A 22,912-nucleotide genomic window follows, 5' to 3' on the forward strand; every position below is an offset into this window, starting at 1 on the left:
ATAAATCTCTTGAAACATAGAATCTTGAAGGATAAAATAATAAAGCTGCATTTTGTGACAGACACATATTTTGATATCCATATAACACCAAATGCCATCATATACCAAATTATTAGTACTTTCTAATTCACCTCAGCTGACTTTTCTCCTTTGAAAGCACTATTAAAACAGGAAAATACCAAATAGTTCAGTTTCATGCCTTATTGCATGTTATTGATGAAATACCTACTTATCTTTTTTTGAGGGGGTGAGAAGATGAGGTTTATTAGATCAGAGTTTTTCAAACATTATACATATATTTGATATATCTGGCAATTTTGTTAAAAGGCAGATTTCAATTCAGTAGGTCTGGAGTGGGGCCTGAGACTGTGCTTTTCTAACAGGCTTTCAGGTGGATGCTTGATGCTGCTGGTCTCTGGGCTACCCTTTGAGTAGCAAGGAGCTAGATCTTTTGGCATTTCTTGATATAGATCTGAGCTATCTAGTATAGCAGTCCCTAGCTGTATGTGGCTACTTAAGTTTAAATTAATTAAAATTAAATTTAAAATTCAGTTCCTTAGTCACCCAAATAGCATTTCCAGTGCTCAATGAGTATTAGTGCAAATATAAAACATTTTGTCACATGACTTTCTGTTGGGCAGTGCTGATTAGGATAAAGTATAATTGTTTAAGTAAAGTATAGTTAAACATTGACAATCAGCATTCTTGGCAAATTTCAGAATTTTTAAAGACCTAATACTTTGATGCCATTTTGTTGCCAAAGGTCATTTACTTGAACAAAACCGTAGATGATTGAAAGACTTCTGTGGTGATTAGTCTTTGTTATTACTTTTGCTTGGGAACATGTTGTTTTTGTTTAGATTTTTTGACAGACAGAAAGCAGCATGCTAATTGAGCATTGGCTGTGGCAAAGCACTGTACTATCCTTCATTCTTTTGGAATAGTTTTTATCCTACAGGAGCTTAGGATATAATGTGAGAGACCAAATAGAAAGAGAGCATTAATATGGAATGTCTTGACTTCTCAAAATTTATTTTCAGATGAAATGCCTATCTTCAAGCTTGACTATAATTATTTCTATCATCTGCTTCATATAATTATTATTTCTGGTACTGACATTGTTCGACAAATATTTGATGAGGCTATGCCACCCCCTCTTTTGAAAAAAGAGCTTCTTATACACAAGAATGTGCTGGAATCCTACTACAACCATCTTTGGACCAATCATCCTTTGGGTGGATCATGGCATCTGCTTTATCCTCCTAACAAGGAGTTACCGCAATCCAAACAGTTTGACTTATGCCTCCTATTAGCTCTTATAAAACATTTGAATGTGTTCCCTGCACCCAAAAAAGGATGGAATATGGAACCGCCATCTTCTGACATCTCTAAATCTGCAGACATCCTGAGACTGTGCAAATACAGGGATATCCTCCTTAGTGAGATTTTGATGAATGGTCTCACTGAGTCACAGTTCAATTCAATTTGGAAAAAAGTTTCAGATATTCTTCTGCGCCTTGGGATGATGCAAGAGGATATTGACAAAGTGAAGGAGAATCCCATTGAGAATATCTCCCTTGATTACCATCAGCTATCCGTCTACCTAGGCATACCAGTACCAGAAATCATACAGAGGATGTTATCCTGCTATCAACAAGGTACTAAATGATTATTTACTTCAGCCAATAAACTTCCATTGATTGAATGTCTGCTCTGTGCCAGGCACAGTGCAAAGGGCAAGAGACTCAGTGAGCTCATGGTTTTGGGAAAATTGACTCATCAGGAAGGTAATAGAAATTATAGTGCTAGAGATGTTTCCAGAATACCATGGGAAATCCTAGGCTAAAGGAGTCCAGAAAAGCTTTCTGGAGAGTATTGTAGTTAAAGAACTATTAATGGTGTGCAGAAGTTAGCCAGGTGAAGCAGACTGAGAAGGATGTTTCAGAGGGAAACAAAAATAAAGGTATAGAAACATAAAAATATACTGCAGGCAACTAAAAAATGTTGGCTTTATTGAGATTAAAGTAGGGGAGAGTTCATAGAGTACATTCAAGAGGATTTTTTTGTCACATTGAGGAGTTTGCATTTTTCAGACAGAAATCGTTGAAGACTTTTGAGTAGAGTTTTATCACTTTAAGTGGAGTTTTATTCTCCAAAATTAATAAAGTTTAAAACCATGGACATGTAGGTACTGTGTGGTTTCAAAGATGTTCGTTTAGACACAGTGTGGATGTATGTTTCTTCTACTTTCTAGCAGAACCTTGTTTAGTTTACAATTTTAGCAGCTATTCATTGGCTGTAGATAATTTTAAAAATCAGGTAACATTCATGCAAGTGTTTGTATTGGCCGTTCCCAAACTTGTCTATTGATGTGGAAAAGACTTCAGACCTCCTTTCCCACATCTCAGGATACCTTCTCAGCTATTCTTTTGGAAAGCAGAGTTCAAGGCATGACAACATCTCTGAAACCCTGCTGTGCTATTCAGGATGACTTCCTGGTCCCAAGTTATTTACAGCCTAATGAACAACTGCTGACCACACTGATGCTATATAAACATACAACTGTACAAGTTTCTAGTGAGCTGGTCCAGATTTTCTTCAGAGATAATTGCTGTGCCCAATTTCAGTCCTGGTATTTACTAAGGCTCTGGAATACCTTTGTTTTCTTTCATAATCTAAGAATGAAAGAAGAGGACACTGAGTTTGATATATAAGAAAGTCAGGCAAGAATTTTTGACTTATAAATTAGGGTTTTAAAAAATACATTTACTCTATTAGGATTTTAAGTAATTCATGAAAATAGAGTATTTGAGAAAGAGTTTTGAGCACCCATTCAATTCAAAGCATTTTAAGCAGTTCTTACTCAAGTAGACTGAAGAGCTTATTGGTCAAGTCTCTTTACTAGAGGCTTTCTTACCATCTTATTTTTCTTTCCTCAGCTATTATAGTTGCTTTTTATTTGGATATCTGATAATTTGATTAACATCCATCATCCCACTAAATCTCCATGAAGATTGTCATTTTTTTTCTTCACCATTCAATCTCTAGAGCTTAACACAGCCTGATATACATTGTAGGTGCTCAATAAATATTAATGGGCAAGGAGAGCAAGTGATGATCAGTTAAATCAGATTGCTAAAAAAGTCTCAACTTTCAGTGGAGGTTTGCTGTGTAATTAACTATTATTTCATGGCCTTAGACTGTAAACATAAGTATTCGTTGCTTGGTTTAAAGTGCTTGTGTTCTAGGCTTTATCTGTGATACCACATTTTTGTTTACTTTTTTTTTCTCTAATCATGGGTTTATAACCTTTATGTGATAATCTAAAGATTGTGCCTTGTCTAAACTGGATTGATAAGCAAAGCTGGTTATTTTTCCAGTTACTTACAGAATAAATTGGTGCAATATAAAAATATTCTGCCTTTTCTTAATCCTAGCCAGACATTCATTTGTTGCATTTGCAATTGTACATCTAAAATTTTTCTTTATGTATTATAGGAATTGCTCTACAGTCAATAACGGGCAGTCAGCGTAAGTATATTTAAAAATAAAATGTGTAAATGACTTTTTAACGAAGGATACCTATGAAATTTTTATTTGATCAGATAAACTAAATGATAAACTATAATCGTGAAGAACTTGGGCCAGGCGCAGTGAGTGGCTCACGCCTATAATCCCTGCACTTTGGGAGGCTGAGGCATGTGGATCACGAGGTCAGGAGATCGAGACCATCTTGGCCAACATGGTGAAACCCCGTCTCTACTAAAAATACAAAAATTAGCCAGGTGTGATGGCGGATGCCTGTAGTCCCAGCTACTCAGGAGGCTGAGGCAGGAGAATTGTTTGAACGCGGAAGGCAGAGGTTGCAGTGAGCCAAGATCACGCCACTGCATTCCAGCCTGGGTCACAGAGCAAGATTCAGTCTCAAAAAAAAAAGAAGTTGGAAAATCATGTGATCAAATCACCACTGGTCGGCTGAATCGAGAATGAGCTTTATTCTGCCTTTGGCTTATTGCATGTGCTTCAGGGTTTTCCCAAGGATGATGTTCTAACGTTTTACTCACAGAAACTTCAGCAGGCAAAAATACCTTCCTGCTTTCTCTGTTTGGTGTTTAGCGTGTATAACTTTATTTAGTCTGTCTACAGTTTATAGCTATGTACTTTTTTTGCCAGGTGATAAGTTGTAATTGTCTAATTTCCATTTTTGTGCTATTGTTTTTTTAAGTGTAATTAATATTATTCAATTAAAATTATACTTAAAAAAACACCACCACAGATTTGTTTGGGATAAAATGCTGGACTCTCTGGAGACCAGTCAGACAAAGTCCACAAGTTTTGAGACTGAGTCTCTGGGGCAATATCAAGGAGCAAAGTCTCAAAGAAAAGGTCACATAATAGGGGGCTCACACCCCTCTTACGAAAAAGAAAGAAAACAGAAAAAATAGATCTTTTATCTTCTTTTTCTTTATATTTCAGATATATGTGCTAAAATAATACTAGTTGCATTATTAATAGGATCAAGGTCAGGACATGCAAAAAGTTAGTATTTAAAGTCTACTTAAGTTCTAGAGTATCTAATATCTAGAGTCCACCTAAGATTCCAGTAGGTAACATAGCACTCAGGTTCATACTGATTAGTTCCAGGCTGGTGTTTGTACATATTATTTGGTAATTGATAAATGAACATCACATTTTCATCGAGTAATTGAAAAGAGTAAGATATACTTTATTTCTGTTTTGTGAATGTTGCTTTTTTGGGCAAACATTATAATATTGATAAGAAGCTGAAATTGCTTTCATCCAGATTTTGAGAATTTTGTCTTTAATGTTTAGGTATTGAAATAGAAGAGTTACAGAATGAGGAAGAAGAACTAAGTCCACCTCTCATGGAGTACAATATAAATGTGAAATCACATCCTGAGATACAGTTTGCAGAAATTAATAAAGATGGGGCCTCAATACCCAGTGAATCTTCAACAGAATCTCTTAAAGATCTCCAGGAAGTATAAGCTCTCATTAATATTTGAGTTAGAAGAACTTATTCTGGGCCTTTAATTTGTTGCATGTGCTGTACTTAAAGCATCCCAGATAATTTTAGCTTATATTTTCATAGTGTTTATACAGAGCTTGAATTGGAATGGTCCTTTCGTCAATACTTCCTTCCATAATCTTTCCTGCCATAACCATTTATTTTGCCACCATTTCTTAAACACTTATGTGGCAGGAATTATGCTAGATTGTAATTTTTTTTTGTTTTTTTAATCCCAGTTGAAGTGGATGTGGGAAGGTATTAGAAAGTAGAAGAAAGGATAGTCTAAAATAGAGAGGAAAGAAAGGAAGAGAAAAGTGGGATATTTCAAAACCATTTGCAGAGGTAGAATGAAATTCATCCAGAATGGAATCTCCATATTTCTTTATAAATAAGTGGTAACAGTTATTATATAGTCACTAGATTATCCTTAGATCTTTCATCTGATAGGCATGAATATGTTGCTTTTTAAAAAGTGTCTTCCTCCTTTGTTACATCCATGTGTGTAAGTGAGCATCTGTGAACTTTTATCAGTAAGCTACTTATTGACATTATGTGTTGTTCCTTTATTCATCAGTGATTATTTAAGGACAGAAGACTAGGATTAAAATAAAAATGATAAAAACAAAAACAATTGTTTCCATAAAATCTAGAAAGAAATATCTATAATATTAGAAAACAAAAGATCTCAGTGGTTAGAGGAAATATATTTTGCAAAATAACCCATTGGGCAATTTGAATTACATATTTAATAAATAATTTTTTATCTACTAGGTTAAGAGTAAACAAAGGAAAAAGAAGAAGACGAAGAATAAAAAGGTAAGAGACTATAATAGCATTATAATACTGATTATGAACACTTGAGTTAAATACATGAATTCATTGTTAGAACTTAAATTAGTTCAAGTAGACATATAGCACAAATTATTCAATAGCTTACTGAATAGATGATTATAGAGAAGTCTACATACGTTATATCCTGAATGATTTTGAAGTACAAAATACAATTTCACACTTCACTTCCTTAAATTGTAATTTATACATTTGCATACATAAATATAGACTGAATTCGTCACATGGAAATTTCATTCATTTCTACATACCACTTATTTTTAAAATGTGTACTCATTGTTTTAAGAACAGCTTTTTGTCATATCTTTATTGATATGTTTAGAAGCAGCTTTCAAAACTTTAAGAAATCTTGATTTTTTTCTTTATGTCTGAGACTATGCCAAAAATGCAATAATGCGCACAAAAAGGTACAAATACAAACTTCTTGCATTGCTGCTGCTTTGATTTTGTCAGTTGCAAAATGAACAAGTCAGTATCTAGCACAATTTTACCAGTGAGTCTCTTAATTGCTAGGAAAACTATAAGGGAAAGCCACATGTCTTTTTTTAATCAAGCATATAGCTAACCACCATGTTATGCAACTTTGTGGTAAAAAAAATTGTTTTCTAGCCTGAAAAATATATTTAAAATCTTGATATATTCTGTATATTATAAATTGAGTGAGAATATTTGCCCAACCACAATCTGGTGAGCCCATGTTGTTAGTCATTTGAAAGTGTAAACAAATTGTAATCATTAATGAAACTTAAGACAATGAAAATGAATTTGTAAAACACGAAGTCAAGATTTAAAAAACAATTCATATTCAAATCTGATAAGTAAAATATCATTATCATTATATTTAACAATCATTTATTATAACTTACTTTACTTAAAAGTTATGAAAGTTAAATTTTATTTTTTAAAGACATGAGTATGGAGATTTTTCCTGACTTTTAGACAGTTCTTATCTGGTAAAACAAACTAATTTGTTATTTTGATGATATTTTTAATTTTTGCCAAAGTATTGATAAGTCATGGGTCTAATACTACATAAAACTGGCCAAGTAAATTCACAGCTGTCAAACCACCAGACTAAGTTGCAAGCGCATATAGTGTGTCTTGCCTTTACTGCCATAAAATTAAAATATGGTAATGCTCAAGCTCTCGAATTTTTGGATATAAAAAAGCCTCGTATGGCTGATATATTCATTGGCATGAAGTTGTCATGGGAGGAGCCAAAAGGGAATTTGAGAAATAATCCGTTATGCTAGATGTGTTTATTGTGAACAACCAAAAGTCTTTTCAACTCAGGTATTCAAGTACACTAGAGCAAAGGCAGGAGTCAAGAATTCTAAATCATAGAATCAAATTGGTACTGGATATTAAGCATAAGGACAGACACTGAAACAGAAAAATCTTAGTATACAGACAAGAAAGCTGAACGAATTTGTACATACAGCATTGTATCTGTAGAGAAGGAGACCCTGAAGTTTCTTGTATGCAAGAGATGGTAGAAATTAATACTGTAATACTCTTAGTTTAATATGTGTTAAATGCCATTGATACTACCTTTATTTGGTATGTTGCCTTTATAGTTTTATTTTAATGAACATAAAATTTAGGGCTTTTAAGAATTTTTTTCAAATTGTGATCTTCTTAACACTTCTTTTTCTGTGAGATTCTTAATGTATCAGTCTGATTTCTCCTTATATACAGGTTTTCAAGAATGCTTGTAGTTAGTGTAGGAATAAATTGGAATTATATACATCGTGTCTAAAGGTATATTAATAGGTACAGACACAGCCCCAATACTCACCTCTATCATCTGAATCAGTGATTTTCAAGTCATGTTTCAAGACTTAGTAGTAGATTATAAGACCAATTTAGCAGATCACAACTGCCGTTTTAAAAAAAGGAAATAAATAGGAATAAAGAAAATACTAGAGTTCATCACATACAATATGAGTAAGTTTTATTTCATGGAACTTATATTTCAGTTTTATACTTAGGTATAAAAGTATATGCATAAGTGCATATGACAACATGATATGTATTTCTTTAGTTATGATCAAAAATTTTTTGAGAAACACTGACCTAAATGTAATTATATTACTAGTATGTTGTTTTGATATAGTTGATATAGATTACTAATTCTTATGTTATTTTTCAGAATAAAGACTCAAAAGAAGATGAAGTGTAAGTATTAGTTTATTTAATTTTTAAGTTTTTCTTAGTATTTTTAAGGCATACTTTCTGAATATGACACAGGCTTCCTTCCTTTGGGAAGTTTTCTCACTAAGAGAAGAAAGATAGTTCCTTGTCTTAATAATTAATAAGTTGCTGCTTTTTTATAGAAAGTAACAAAAAGTTAAACGTTTCATTATCATTTGCTTTGGAAGAATAGAACCCCTTACCATTTTTCTGTAAGGCTACTTGAGTCATTTTAAAATATAGTCTACATTGTAGTTAGACTGTATTTTAGTCTAGACATTGTAGTTTAGTCTAGACATTGTAGTCTAGACCAAACCTAAACTAAGACCTAATTTTAAAGGATGCATCACTCCTAGGTTTGTAGCCTTGGAGCAATAGGTTATGCCATACAGCCTAGGTGTGTAGTAGGCTATACCGTCTAGTTTTGTTATGTCCCAGTGACCCCTTTTACCAAAAAGTTTGGCTTTGTTGTTTTTAAGACTTAACCTGCATTTTTTTAATCCAGTTATTCACAGTGAATTTTGAACCTTCAATGGAAACATTTTAATGGCAAAATAATCACTGTATTTTGCATGCATTGTGCATGATTAATAACAGTGTAGTAGATGAAGGAAGTGGTGGAGACAGTCTAATGAAGAGATCATTATTCTTACCAAAAAGTTTGTTAATTGAATAGTAGTAACTTTGGAGAATTCTGAGGATATAAAGTAAGATATCTTTAAAACAGCAGCAAGAACATATTTTGTTAACTTTAAAGCTATCACTTGTAGTTGATATTTGCAATTGATGTGACCCACTTGGTATATAAAATAGTTCATCATTTAAGTTGTGTTTTCACTTTCTTTGGCAACAAATTGAGCCACTGGAGCAATAGTTTTGTTTTGTTTTGTTTTTAGGCTGTGTCTAAATGCCATAAATATAGCTTAATAAAAATGAAACAATGTCATCAATCACTTTGCTCATTTTGCTTACACAGTGGATCCAAATCTGGATGATGATCAGATCATCCAGGAAGCTTTGTCTTTAAATGAGAATTTTCAAATATACACAAAAGTAAAGAGAATAGTATATATACAATAACGTATATACCTATAACTCTGATTCAACAATTATCTATGTTTTTCACATTTGTTTCATACTTCCTTTGACATTTTGTTCTTTATTTAAGTGTTTTCAATCCCAAACATCCTTCTAATTTCACCCCTTCATTCTTCAGTTTACATCTTAGAAATATGAACATTTTCCTATATTATCTCAATGCTGTTACTGTATAGTCTTGTACTGCATAACAACATTTTGATCAAAGACAGACCTCAGGTATGATGGTGGTCCCATAAAATTACAATGAAGCTAAAAAATTCCTATTGCCTAGTAGTGGTGTAGCTGTCATAACATTGTAGTGCTTTTACTTTACTTTTTAGAAATTTAGTGTAGCCTGAGTTTGTGGTGTTTATTATAAAGTCTACAGTAGTATACAGTACTCACCTCTCATTCACTGACTCACCCAGAGCACCGTCCAGTCCTACAAGCTGCATTCATGGTAAATGCCCTATACAGGTGTACAATATTTTATGTTTTATATTGTATTTTTACTGTAATTTTTCTATGTTTAGATACGTTTAAATACATACTTACATGTTACAACTGCCTATTGTATTCAGTACAGTAATATGCTATAACAGGTTTGTAGCCTAGGAGCAATATGTGTAGTAGGCTATACCATCTAGTTTTGTGTAATAACACTCTATGATATGTTATGACAAAAGCACTTAATGACACATTTCTCAGAAAGTATCCTTGTTGTTAAGCAATGCCTGAGTGTACTTTAAAAAATTTAGGAATAATCTTGGTGAACTTTTCAAAAATACAAATTCATGTATATTTTTACAGTTGTAGGGGTGTCTAGAAACATTTAATTTTTAAAAGCTCTTCAGGTAGTGTAGAAAAGTAATTGAGTTTGAGAATCAGTGGTCTACACAAGCAATTGATTTCACCGAACTTTTCAGAATGTTTGGGTCACTCTAGAATACCTCAGTAATACCTAATTACTGATTATATAGTGTTTTATGAGTTATTCCACAAGCATTAATTTCATTTTTTTCTAGATCTCAAAGTGTTCTAAAAAAGTAATAATGTATCCTAGAGTTTCTATTCACTAGTTAAATAGAGTCATATCACACTCTAAGTAAAAATACTCCTATTCTTGTTGCTATTCAAGGAGATTAGGAAGGAAATTTAGAGCTACTAAGTAGTAGGCCAAGTGAAAGGACAGTAGCATGCAATTAAATTTTAGAAAAAAAGTGTAGAAGTTGGTTAATTGCCATTGTGTATATACATATATATAGTATTTTCATTTTTTAAAAGTGGTCTCTTAGTAGTGTAGTTACTGAAATCCATGTTGTTACTGTAGTTCTTTTTAAAAGTTCTGTTACAAAAGAAACCTCCATTTTACAGTCTATTTTATGTTGCTGTTTTCAACTCTCTATTTAAACATACATTGGACCTAATCACTGAAGTTGCTTAAACCAACCTACTTGTCAAGAAAATTAAGGGGGAACAAAGAATGTTATGATGGTAAAATAATATAGCAGATGTGGAAATGCTTGCCAATATTTCTGAAAGTACTGTTTTCCAAAGCGACTGATGTTACTAGTTATAATTTGTAAAGTGAACTCTGTAGTGTCATAATTCTTGAAAACAGTGGCATGAACAGAATTAAATAGGTACCTTGATTGAGTGCTACTTTAAATATGCTAATATTCATTATGAATTTTCAAAAGAAAGACTCAGTATGAGCACTATCCAAACTTCCTTTGATCATGAACCCTTCTAATGCTGAGCATCTTATGAAACCAGTACAATACTAACTTTGGAAGCAATAACTTAGATGAAAATCACTATACAATTGTAAAAGCTCACGTTGATTATGTCACCACTACAGCCCATATATGGTAGAAAAGGAAGAGCAGTTGAGGAAAGAACAAGCAAAGCCACACTCAGTCAGTAGACTTATAAAAGATGATGCAAGTGATGTTCAAGAGGATTCTGCAATGGAAGACAAGTTCTATAGCCTGGATGAATTGCATATTCTGGACATGATAGAGCAGGTAAGCATGATTAGATAGGGTGCCTGCCTTCTCTTAGATTCATTTGTTATCTGGTTTTTCCTGTGACTCTTCAAACAGCATGACCCTTTGAAAAGCCCAGTGGTTTATACTGTTTGGAGGAGAAAGAGAAAAGCATAAAAGGTAAGGAGGGATATATGAAGGAAAATAGAATAAGAAAACAAAGAACGCCTAGGAGCTGGAAACTTCACTTTAGCCCTCAAACCATTTCCTGGCTTTAATTATAGGGCAAAGTTGATTACAAATGCATTTCTTGCAAAGGTTTTTCGAATACCACAAAGGAAAAAAAGACTAGCATAATCCTATTAGATTACATGTCATGAGAAAAATAGTTTTGTAATATAAAGCTGCTTTCGTTTTTAAAAAATTAAATATGATTGTTACCATAAAATGTCTACAGAAAATATTGATGTATAATCATTTTTTTTTCTGGCTCCATTCCTGGTAGTAGTCACTGCTTGGAATGATGTACCTATATGTGAAGAGGCATGTGAACGTGATTTAAGTGCTCAACAGCAAATGGAATAATTTTTTAAAAAACAATTTTTTTACCTACTAATGAGAATTCAATGATAACCTGCTCTGCTGTTTAAGTATAGTGGTATGTAATATGTAGGAATACTCATTGTCTAAGGGTACAAGTTAGTGCAAATGATTCCCTGGCTGATAGTACAACATTCATATAATTGTCATACCTTTTTTCTCCTAATTAGAATATGTACATTTTAACTGAAGTGACATATTCTTAGCTTTGGATGTCACACTACAGTTTAAATATGGGATCTCTGGTTTTCATTCTATAGCCATGAGACTATGGGAACTCAAAGATAGAATTAAAATGTCACATACCTTTAAAAAAAGTTTATTCATTTATTCAGAACCCATTTATCACCTGCATATTGTGTCAAGAGCTATGCTAAGACAAAGTCTCTACAATCTATGGATAATGTTTACAATCTAGTGGATAAGTTGAACATTAAACTCAGATGATACAGTGTAATTAAGTGCTTGGGCAATTAAGACTGCCTTAGAATGCAGGCTCCTCTACTTACTGTCTATGTGATTTGGGGCAAGTTACTCAATATTTTATCATCTCTAAAGTGGAAATAATGACTGCCTATGTCATTTGGTTCTTACAACAATAAAAGCATTACCCTTACAAAGAAAATGCTAAAGAAATGGTAAGCAGGGGGTAGAGCCAAGATGACCGAATAGGAACAGCTCCAGTCTACAGCTCCAAGCCTGAGCGACGCAGAAGATGAATGATTTCTGCATTTCCAGCTGAGGTACCGGGTTCATCTCACTGGGGATTGTTGGACAGTGGGTGCAGGACAGTGGGTGCAGCGCACCAAGCGTGAGCCGAAGCAGGGTGAGGCATTGCCTCACCTGGGAAGCGCAAGGGGTCAGGGAATTCCCTTTCCTAGCCAAGGAAAGGGGTGACAGACGGCACCTGGAAAATCGGGTCACTCCCACCCTAATACTGCGCTTTTCCAACGGTCTTAGCAAACAGCACACCAGGAGATTATATCCCGTGCCTGGCTTGGAGGGTCCCACGCCCATGGAGCCTCGCTCATTGCTAGCACAGCAGTCTGAGATCAAACTGCAAGGTGGCAGCGAGGCTAGGGGAGGGGCGTCCGCCATTGCCGAGGCTTGAGTAGATAAACAAAGCGGCTGGGAAGCTCGAACTGGGTGGAGCCCACCACAGCTCAGGGAGGCCTCCCTGCCTCCATAGACTCCACCTCTGGGGGTAGGGCATAGCCAAACAAAAGGCAGCAGAAACCTCTGCAGACTTAAATGTCCCTGTCTGACAGCTTTGAAGAGAGTAGTGGTTCTCCCAGCACGTAGCTTGAGATCTGAGAACGGACAGACTGCCTCCTCAAGTGGGTCCCTGACCCCTGAGTAGCCTAACTGGGAGGCATCCCCCAGTAGGGGCAGACTGACACCTCACACGGCCGGGTACCCCTCTGAGGCAAAACTTCCAGAGGAACGATCAGGCAGCAACATTTGCTGTTTACCAGTATCCGCTGTTCTGCAGCCTCTGCTGCTGATACCCAGGCAAACAGGGTCTGGAGTGGACCTCTAGCAAACTCCAACAGACCTGCAGCTGAGGGTCCTGACTGTTAGAAGGAAAACTAACAAACAGAAAGGGCATCCACACCAAAACCCCATCTGTACGTCACCATCATCAAAGACCAAAGGTAGATAAAACCACAAAGATGGGGAAAAAACAGAGCAGAAAAACTGAAAATTCTAAAAATCAGAGTGCTTCTCCTCCTCCAAAGGAACGCAGCTCCTCACCAGCAACAGAACAAACCTGGACGGAGAATGACTTTGACGAATTGAGAGAAAGCTTCAGATAATCAAACTACTCCGAGCTAAAGGAGGAAGTTTGAACCCATGGCAAAGAAATTAAAAACCTTGAAAAAAAATTAGACGAATGGCTAACTAGAATAACCAATGCAGAGAAGTCCTTAAAGGACCTGATGGAGCTGAAACCCACAGCACAAGAACTATGTGACGAATGTACAAGCCTCAATAGCCGATTCGCTCAACTGGAAGAAAGGGTATCAGTGATGGAAGATCAAATGAATGAAATGAAGCAAGAAGTTTAGAGAAAAAATGAAAAGAAACGAACAAACCTCCAAGAAATATGGGACTATGTGGAAAGACCAAATCTACGTCTGATTGGTGTACCTGAAAGTGGTGGGGAGAATGGAACCAAGTTGGAAAACACTCTGCAGGATATTATCCAGGAGAACTTCCCCAGTCTAGCAAGGAAGGCCAACATTCAAATTTAAGAAATACAGAGAACGCCACAAAGATACTCCTCGAGAAGAGCAACTCCAAGACACATAATTGTCAGATTCACCAAAGTTGAAATGAAGGAAAAAATGTTAAGGGCAGCCAGAGAGAAAGGTCATGTTACCCACAAAGGGAAGCCCATCAGACTAATAGCTGATCTCTCGGCAGAAACTCTACAAGCCAGAAGAGAGTGGGGGCCAATATTCAACATCCTTAAGGAAAAGAATTTTCAACCCAGAACTTCATATCCAGCCAAACTAAGCTTCATAAGTGAAGGAGAAATAAAATCCTTTACAGACAAGCAAATGCTGAGAGATTTTGTCACCACCAGGCCTGCCCTAAAAGAGCTCCTGAAGGAAGCACTAAACATGGAAAGGAACAACCAGTACCAGCCACTGCAAAAAATGCCAAATTGTAAAGACCATCGAGGCTAGGAAGAAACTGCATCAACTAATGAGCAAAATAACCAGCTAACATCATAATGACAGGATCAAATTCACACGTAACAATATTAACCTTAAATGTAAATGGGCTAAATGCTCCAATTAAAAGACACAGACTGGCAAATTGGATAAAGAGTCAAGACCCATCAGTGTGCTGTATTCAGGAAACCCATCTCACATGCAGAGACACACATAGGCTCAAAATAAATGGATGGAGGAAGATCTACCAAGCAAATGGAAAACAAAAAAAGGCAGGGGTTGCAATCCTAGTCTCTGATAAAACAGACTTTAAACCAACAAAGATCAAAAGAGACAAAGAAGGCCATTACATAATGGTAAAGGGATCAATTCAACAAGAACAGCTAACTATCCTAAATATATATGCACCCAATACAGGAGCACCCAGATTCATAAAGCAAGTCCTGAGTGACCTACAAAGAGACTTAGACTCCCACACAATAATAATGGGAGACTTTAACACCCCACTGTCAACATTATACAGATTAATGAGACAAAGTTAACAAGGGATATCCAGGAATTGAACTCAGCTCTGCACCAAGCGGACCTAATAGACATCTACAGAACTCTCCACCCCAAATCAACAGAATATACATTCTTCTCAGCACCACACCACGCCTATTCCAAAATTGACCACATAGTTGGAAGTAAAGCACTCCTCAGCAAATGTAAAAGAACAGAAATTATAACAAACTGTCTCTCAGACAGTTCTAGTTTGCAATCAAACTAGAACTCAGGATTAAGAAACTCACTCAAAACCGCTCAACTACATGGAAACTGAACAACCTGCTCCTGAATGACTACTGGGTACATAACAAAATCAAGGCAGAAATAAAGATGTTCTTTGAAACCAACGAGAACAAAGACACAACATACCAGAATCTCTGGGACACATTTAAAGCAGTGTGTAGAGGGAAATTTATAGCACTAAATGCCCACAAGAGAAAGCAGGAAAGGTCTAAAATTGGCACCCTAACATCACAATTAAAACAACTAGAGAAGCAAGAGCAACACATTCAAAAGCTAACAGAAGGCAAGAAATAACTTAAGATCAGAGCAGAACTGAAGGGGATAGAGACACAAAAAGCCCTTCAAAAAATCAATGAATCCAGGAGCTGGTTTTTTGAAAAGATCAACAAAACTGATAGACCGCTGGCAAGACTAATAAAGAAGAAAAGAGAGAAGAATCAAATAGACGCAATAAAAAATGATAAAGGGGATATCACCACTGATCCCACAGAAATACAAACTACCATCAGAGAATACTACAAACACCTCTATGCAAATAAACTAGAAAATCTAGAAGAAATGGATGAATTCCTTGACACGTACACCCTCCCAAGACTAAACCAGGAAGAAGTTGAATCTCTGAATAGGCCAATAACAGGCTCTGAAATTGAGGCAATAATTAATAGCTTACCAACCAAAAAAAAGTCCAGGACCAGATGGATTCACAGCCGAATTCTACCAGAGGTACAAAGAGGAGCTGGTACCATTCCTTCTGAAACTATTCCAATCAACAGAAAAAGAGGGAATCCTCCCTAACTCATTTTATGAGGCCAGCATCATCCTGATACCAAAGCCTGGCAGAGACATAACAAAAAGAGAATTTTAGACCAATATCTCTGATGAACATCGATGCAAAAATCCTCAATAAAATACTGGCAAACCGAATCCAGCAGCACATCAAAAAGCTTATCCACCATGATCAAGTGGGCTTCATCACTGGGATGCAAGGCTGATTCAACATACGCAAATCAATAAGTGTAATCCAGCATATAAACAGAGCCAAAGACAAAAACCACATGATATCTCAATAGATACAGAAAAGTCCTTTGACAAAATTCAACAACCCTTCATGCTAAAAACTCTCAATAAATTAGGTATTGATGGGACGTATCTCAAAATAATAAGAGCTATCTATGACAAACCCACAGCCAATATCATACTGAATGGGCAAAAACTGGAAGCATTCCCTTTGAAAACTGGCAGAAGACAGGGATGCCCTCTCTCACCACTCCTATTCAACATAGTGTTGGAAGTTCTGGCCAGGGCAATCAGGCAGGAGAAGGAAATAAAGGGTATTCAATTAGGAAAAGAGGAACTCAAATTGTCTCTGTTTGCAGATGACATGATTGTATGTCTAGAAAACCCCATTGTCTCAGCCCAAAATCTCCTTAAGCTGATAAGCAACTTCAGCAAAGTCTCAGGATACAAAATCAATGTACAAAAATCACAAGCATTCTTATACACCAATAACAGACAAACAGAGAGCCAAATCATGAGTGAACTCCCATTCACAATTGATTCAAAGAGAATAAAATACCTAGGAATCCAACTTACAAGGGATGTGAAGGAGCTCTTCAAGGAGAACTACAAACCACTGCTCAACAAAATAAAAGAGGATACAAACAAATGGAAGAACATTTCATGCTCATGGGTAGGAAGAATCAATATTGTGAAAATGGCCATACTGCCCAAGGTAATTTATAGATTCAATTCCATCCCCATCAAGCTACCAATGACTTTTTTCACAGAATTAGAAAAAACCACTTTAAAGTTCATATGGAACTGAAAAAAAGAGCATGCATTGCCAAGTCAATCCTAAGCCACAAGAACAAAGCTGGAGGCATCACGCTACCTGACTTCAAACTATACTACAAGGCTACAGTAACCAAAACAGCATGGTACTGGTACCAAAACAGAGATATAGACCAATGGAACAGAATGGAGCCCTCAGAAATAATGCCATATATCTACAACTATCTGATCTTTGACAAACCTGACAAAAACAAGAAATGGGGAAAGGATACCCTATTTAATAAATGGTGCTGGGAAAACTGGCTAGCCATATTTAGAAAGCTGAAACTGGATCCCTTCCTTACACCTTATACAAAAATTAATTCAAGATGGATTAAAGACTTACATGTTAGACCTAAAACCATAAAAACCCTAGAAGAAAACCTAGGCAGTACCATTCAGGACATAGGCATGGGCAAGGACTTCATGTCTAAAACACCAAAAGCAATGGCAACAAAAGCCAAAATTGATAAATGGGATCTAATTAAACTCAAGAGCTTCTGCACAGCAAAAGAAACTACCATCAGAGTGAACAGGCAACCTACAGAATGGGAGAAAATTTTCGCAATCTACTCATCTGACAAAGGGCTAATATCCAGAATCTACAATGAACTCCAACAAATTTACAAGAAAAAAACAACCCCATCAACAAGTGGGCAAAGGATATGAACAGACACTTCTCAAAAGAAGACATACATGCAGCCAAAAGACAGATGAAAAAATACTTACCATCACTGGCCATCAGAGAAATGCAAATCAAAACCACAATGAGATACCATCTCACACCAGTTAGAATGGCAATCATTAAAAAGTCAGGAAACAACAGGTGCTGGAGAAGATATGGAGAAATAGGAGCACTTTTACACTGTTGGTGGGACTGTAAACTAGTTCAACCATTGTGGAAGTCAGTGTGGCGATTCCTCAGGGATCTAGAACTAGAGATACCATTTGACCCAGCCATCCCATTACTGGGTATATACCCAAAGGATTATAAATCATGCTGCTATAAAGACACATGCACACATATGTTTATTGCAACACTATTCACAATAGCAAAGACTTGGAAACAACCCAAATGTCCAACAATGATAGACTGGATTAAGAAAATGTGGCACATATACACCATGGAATACTATGCAGCCATAAAAAATGAGTTCATGTCCTTTGTAGGGACATGGATGAAGCTGGAAACCATCATTCTCAGCAAACTATCAGAAGGACAAAAAACCAAACACCGCATGTTCTCACTCATAGGTGGGAATTGAATAATGAGAACACATGGACACAGGAAGGGGAGCATCACACATCGGGGCCTGTTGTGAGGTGGGGGGAGGGGGGAGAGATAGCATTAGGAGATATACCTAATGTTAAATGACGAGTTAATGGGTGCAGCACACCAACATGGCACATGTATATATATGTAACAAACCTGCACATTGTGCACATGTACCCTAAAACTTAAAGTATAATAATAATAAAAGAAATGGTAAGCATGCAAGTAGTGGTATCCGGCAGTAGCAGCAACAGGCAAGTAACTGGTACTGTTTATTAAGTGCTGTAATTGAGGGGAGGTGGGTTTATCTAAATTGGGTGTTTGACTTGAGACAAAAAACGTGAAAGGAGTTAGATGGCAACTTTAAATCCCTTTCAAATAACTAAAATTTTTTTTAGAGGAAAATAATACATGCATATTTCCTGTACTCAATAGGGCTCAGCTGGCAAAGTAACTACAGACTATGGAGAAACTGAAAAGGAAAGGCTTGCTCGTCAAAGGCAGCTTTATAAATTGCACTATCAGTGTGAAGTAAGTATTTTTGCCATTAGATCTGAGGGAAGTGAGAAGTATTTCAAATATTAAACTTACTGGTGCTTTCTGTTTGAAAAGAACTTGGTTTGTTTGCTTTTTTCTTTCAATTTCTGGTGACTTGAACATAATTATCTGAAATAATATTTTTTATTGATCAGGATTTCAAAAGACAGTTGAGAACAGTGACTTTTCGGTGGCAAGAAAACCACATGCAGATTAAAAAGAAAGACAAAATTATTGCATCTCTTAATCAACAAGTAGCTTTTGGAATCAATAAGGTTTCCAAGTAAGTGTAAATCTTTTGATAAAGGGAAGTTCTGCTCCGTAATAAACAGTATCTTTAATAGTTAATCCCCTGCATAACCACTAGGTGGCACTGTGACTACACATTAGGAACTCCAACCACAGGACTGCACTTATTTAAAAACCAACCATGTTTTTGTCTTGCCAACTGGATTGAGAAATAAGCAGCTGCTCACACTATATATCAAGCTTTTCATGTTTTGGCTGAACAAGTGTGAAAATAATAGAATTACATGAGAAAGATAATTAACTTTCAGGTCATGACTCTAATTTGTAAAAATGTGACCCATGTTTGGCTGTTTTATAGTATATGAGTACATTCCTTAAAGACACCAAGGAATCAATTGAGTGTATTTTTATGTTGGTCTCTCATTTGTGTTCTAAGCCTGCGAGATTGAAAGCAAATCTTTTTGTTTGACTGTGAGAGACTCTTTCCCCCCTTACCCCAATCTCTTTTCTCCTAAACCTGAAGTATTAAATGCCTTCAGACCAAAAATTCTGACTGACTTAGGGAAAAATTAGTAACCTGCTTTGTTCTTTTTGTACTAATCACTGCTTCCAACCTGTATTTGTTTAAATAGTAGCATAGTTTGTAGCACATTATTTTAATAAACAGTAATACCATAAGACACCAGCCATCCAAGAATTCTAGTTTAAAATCCATTGCAGTTTCTAGAATGCTGATAGGGAGAATACAAAACTGCTTCGAATGTCTTCGAGTGGGGAGTCCAAGATATTTCTTATAAAATTGGGGAAATATTTGCCAGAGATTTAGGTCTTAATTTTTCTCTCATATATTGTATGTACCACATGAAGGGGTTATCAGGAAGAACTAGATGCCATAGTTCTGACAACATAATTTCACTCACAAACATTATCAGACTTATCCTGACTAGAGTTAGAGAGATTCTTCAAGTTCAGAAGGCTGTGAGGACTTAAGAAAACTTAGACAAACGAAGCTGGCTGCAATCACTTAAGAAACTTTACTTTAGGCCGGACGCAATGGCTCACACCTGTAATCCCAGCACTTTGGGAGGCTGAGGCGGGTGGATCACTTGAGGTTGGGAGTTCAAAACCAGCCTGACCAACATGGAGAAACCCCATCTCTACTAAAAATACAAAATTAGCCAGGCAGGGTGGCGCATGCCTGTAATCCCAGCTACTCGGGAGGCTGAGGCAGGAGAATCTCTTGAACCCGGGAGGCAGAGGTTGCGGTGAGCCGAGATCGTGCCATTGCACTCCCGTCTGGGGAACAAGAGCAAAACTCTGTCTCAAAAAAAAAGAAAAAAGAAACTGTACTTCAGCATTCAAAACTTCATCTTTTAGCCTAAAGGGGATGACCAATCCAGGAATATGTCATATAATATCAGAGATTAGAAAAGCATTGCCATCAATGCAGATGAGCTGCCTCTCTTCCATCTGAAGATATCCCTCCGCAGCTCTTTACCGCTGACCCATGTACTCTTACATGCTTCAGGCTATAAGCAGTCCACTTTCGGTGATGCATATGTCTTCACAAAATGAACATTTCGTGTTGGGCATTCACCAAACATTTATCAAGGGCCTACTATATTAGAAGACTTATGGAAGGCACATGTAGAAGATACCAAGATGTGTGAGACATTCATTATGATCTAATGGAGAGTATAGATTAACATGTAAGGATAAAATTACATAAAACAGAGACTTCCAGGTCCACCAAAATGTATAGACCCATTCCTCACAGCTGTTTCTTCTTGAAACTTAAACACCCTGGATATAGCACAACAGACAAGCATAGGAACACTCTAGAAGATGGAATAGGAAAGCGTGCTGTCTAAAGACATTGAGACTTGAGGAATGAGCTGGCAGTAAATTTTCTCTTTTGCCTCCCATATATCTCGGGACACTGCAGAAGCCTTCAACCTGGAATTGCTAATAAGCACAGGGGGAGAAAAACTCTAGAAAAGCCTGTCCCTTCTAGCCAAAGGATCAGTAAAAGGAAATTATAACAATAGAAAGGCTTTTTGACAATACCCACCCTACTGCAGCCACACACCAGTGGCCCCACACCACCGCTTGGAAGTAGGCAGTACATGCTGATTCTCCCACCTAACATAAGTAAGTAGCAGCAATCCTATTTTCCTGCTGGGGTAGTGTTGGCAGTACTAAGCAAGCAGCTGACTTCCAAGTTCCACTGGGGAGAAGGAGACAGTGCTTTAATTCCTCTGCCAGGATGTGTCAGTGTGGTCCAGCTGAAAGCTGAACCTCTGCTGCTACCCAGCACCAATGTTACTTAAGCCAGTCTGAGACAAAAGTAGTCAATACTAGGCTTTATCCTTACTCCCTCTCACTAGGAAGTAAGTCTTCACCCATGGGGCTAGTTGGCATTCCCTTTTCCCCCCTTCCCTCAGCTGGTGCCAGAAGGACACAACAGGCAGCTGAACTTCTGCCTCCACCCTGCAGCAACAAAGTACTGTCAGTCCTTTGCTTTCTCCTTTCCTAATGTCAGCAGGGCCCAGCAAGGAGCTGATCTTATATTCCATTTGGAGGCAAAAGGGCAGTGTGAGCTGGTGCTCCACTTTCATGGGAAGGTGTCAGTTGGACTGGGAGGGGAGCTGAACTTATACATCTCTCGTCTGCATTGAGGCAGTGTGAGTCAGTGCCCACTTTTCCTGGGGTGCTTTTGGTAGAGCTCAGTGCAAAGCCATGCATACACACCTCCTTGGCTTTTACATCATACCTCAACAGGAGACTGCCTGCTAAAAATAGGAAGATTAAATAGAACCCAGAGTCTCATAATGTTCAAAATATCTAGGCTACATTAGAAAACATAGATCATACCAAGAACCAGGAAATTCAGACAAGAAAGACAAAAGACCAACAAATGACAATATTAGTATTATTCAGATATTTGAATTATCCGACAAAGATTTTAAAGCAACCATCATAAAAATGCTTCAACAAAATTGAATAATCTTGAGACAAATGAAAACCTAGAATATCTCAGTAAGGAAATAAGTTATAATAAAGAATGGAAATTATATACTAGAAAATACAGTGATTGAAATTAAAACTTGCTAGATATAATCACTAGTAAAGTGGAGATGACAGAGGATTGAATCAGTGAACTTGGGGACAGATGAATAGAATAAACTCAATCTGAAGAACAAAGAGAATAGACTGGGAGAAAAAAATTAAAAAGAGTCTAAAGGACCTTTGAGCCAGTAACAAAAGAGCTAAAGTACTTGTCACTGGAATTTCAAAAAGAGAGCAGAATGAGAGAGAGACTGAAAAAGTATTCAAAGAAATACTGAAATTTTCCCAAATTTGATGAAATGTATAAATTTACAAATTCAGAAACTAAGTGAACCCCAAATAACAAAAACTCAAATCCATGCTAAGACACATCATAACTTAACTTCTGAAAACAAAATACAAAGAAAAGGCTTGAAAACAGGCAGAGAAAAACATTACTTATGAGAACAGTAATTTGAATGACAACAGATTTTTCATTTGAAACCATGAAGGCCAGAATGAAGTGGCAGTTTATTCAGTTACCAGAAGAAAAGAGCAGAACCATGAATCCTTTATTTAGAAAAAAAATATTCTGTAGGAATAGAAGGAAATACAGTCTCAGACAATGAAAAATTATAAGAATTTATTGCTAGCAAATTCATATATCTTACGATTAAAGTATGGCTATAGGAAGGTCTCTAAACTTTAAAAACGTATATATAGTAGAAGCTTGAAACTTCAGAAAGGAAAGAAGACCATCAGA

At 36.4% G+C, this 22,912-nt stretch overlaps 1 protein-coding gene across 10 annotated transcripts in view; it reads left to right on the forward strand.

Moving 5' to 3' along the window:
• DZIP3 (DAZ interacting zinc finger protein 3) overlaps positions 1-22,912 on the forward strand; it is a 103,250-nt gene that overhangs the window by 53,570 nt on the left and 26,768 nt on the right. For all 10 annotated transcript variants that reach the window (XR_010125673.1, XM_054483606.2, XM_054483607.2 and 7 more), the window contains 8 exons: positions 1,041-1,658; positions 3,499-3,531; positions 4,834-5,003; positions 5,804-5,848; positions 8,034-8,059; positions 11,016-11,181; positions 18,751-18,846; positions 19,008-19,135. Coding sequence is in view for 9 of the 10 variants with exons in the window: in XM_054483606.2 (XP_054339581.1) it covers positions 1,041-1,658; positions 3,499-3,531; positions 4,834-5,003; positions 5,804-5,848; positions 8,034-8,059; positions 11,016-11,181; positions 18,751-18,846; positions 19,008-19,135 (1,282 nt within the window). In the remaining variant the exon portion in view is untranslated. The remainder of the gene's footprint in view (positions 1-1,040; positions 1,659-3,498; positions 3,532-4,833; positions 5,004-5,803; positions 5,849-8,033; positions 8,060-11,015; positions 11,182-18,750; positions 18,847-19,007; positions 19,136-22,912) is intronic.

The sequence above is a fragment of the Pongo pygmaeus genome, chromosome 2 (assembly GCF_028885625.2).
Source record: "Pongo pygmaeus isolate AG05252 chromosome 2, NHGRI_mPonPyg2-v2.0_pri, whole genome shotgun sequence".
NCBI classification, from domain to species: domain Eukaryota; kingdom Metazoa; phylum Chordata; class Mammalia; order Primates; family Hominidae; genus Pongo; species Pongo pygmaeus.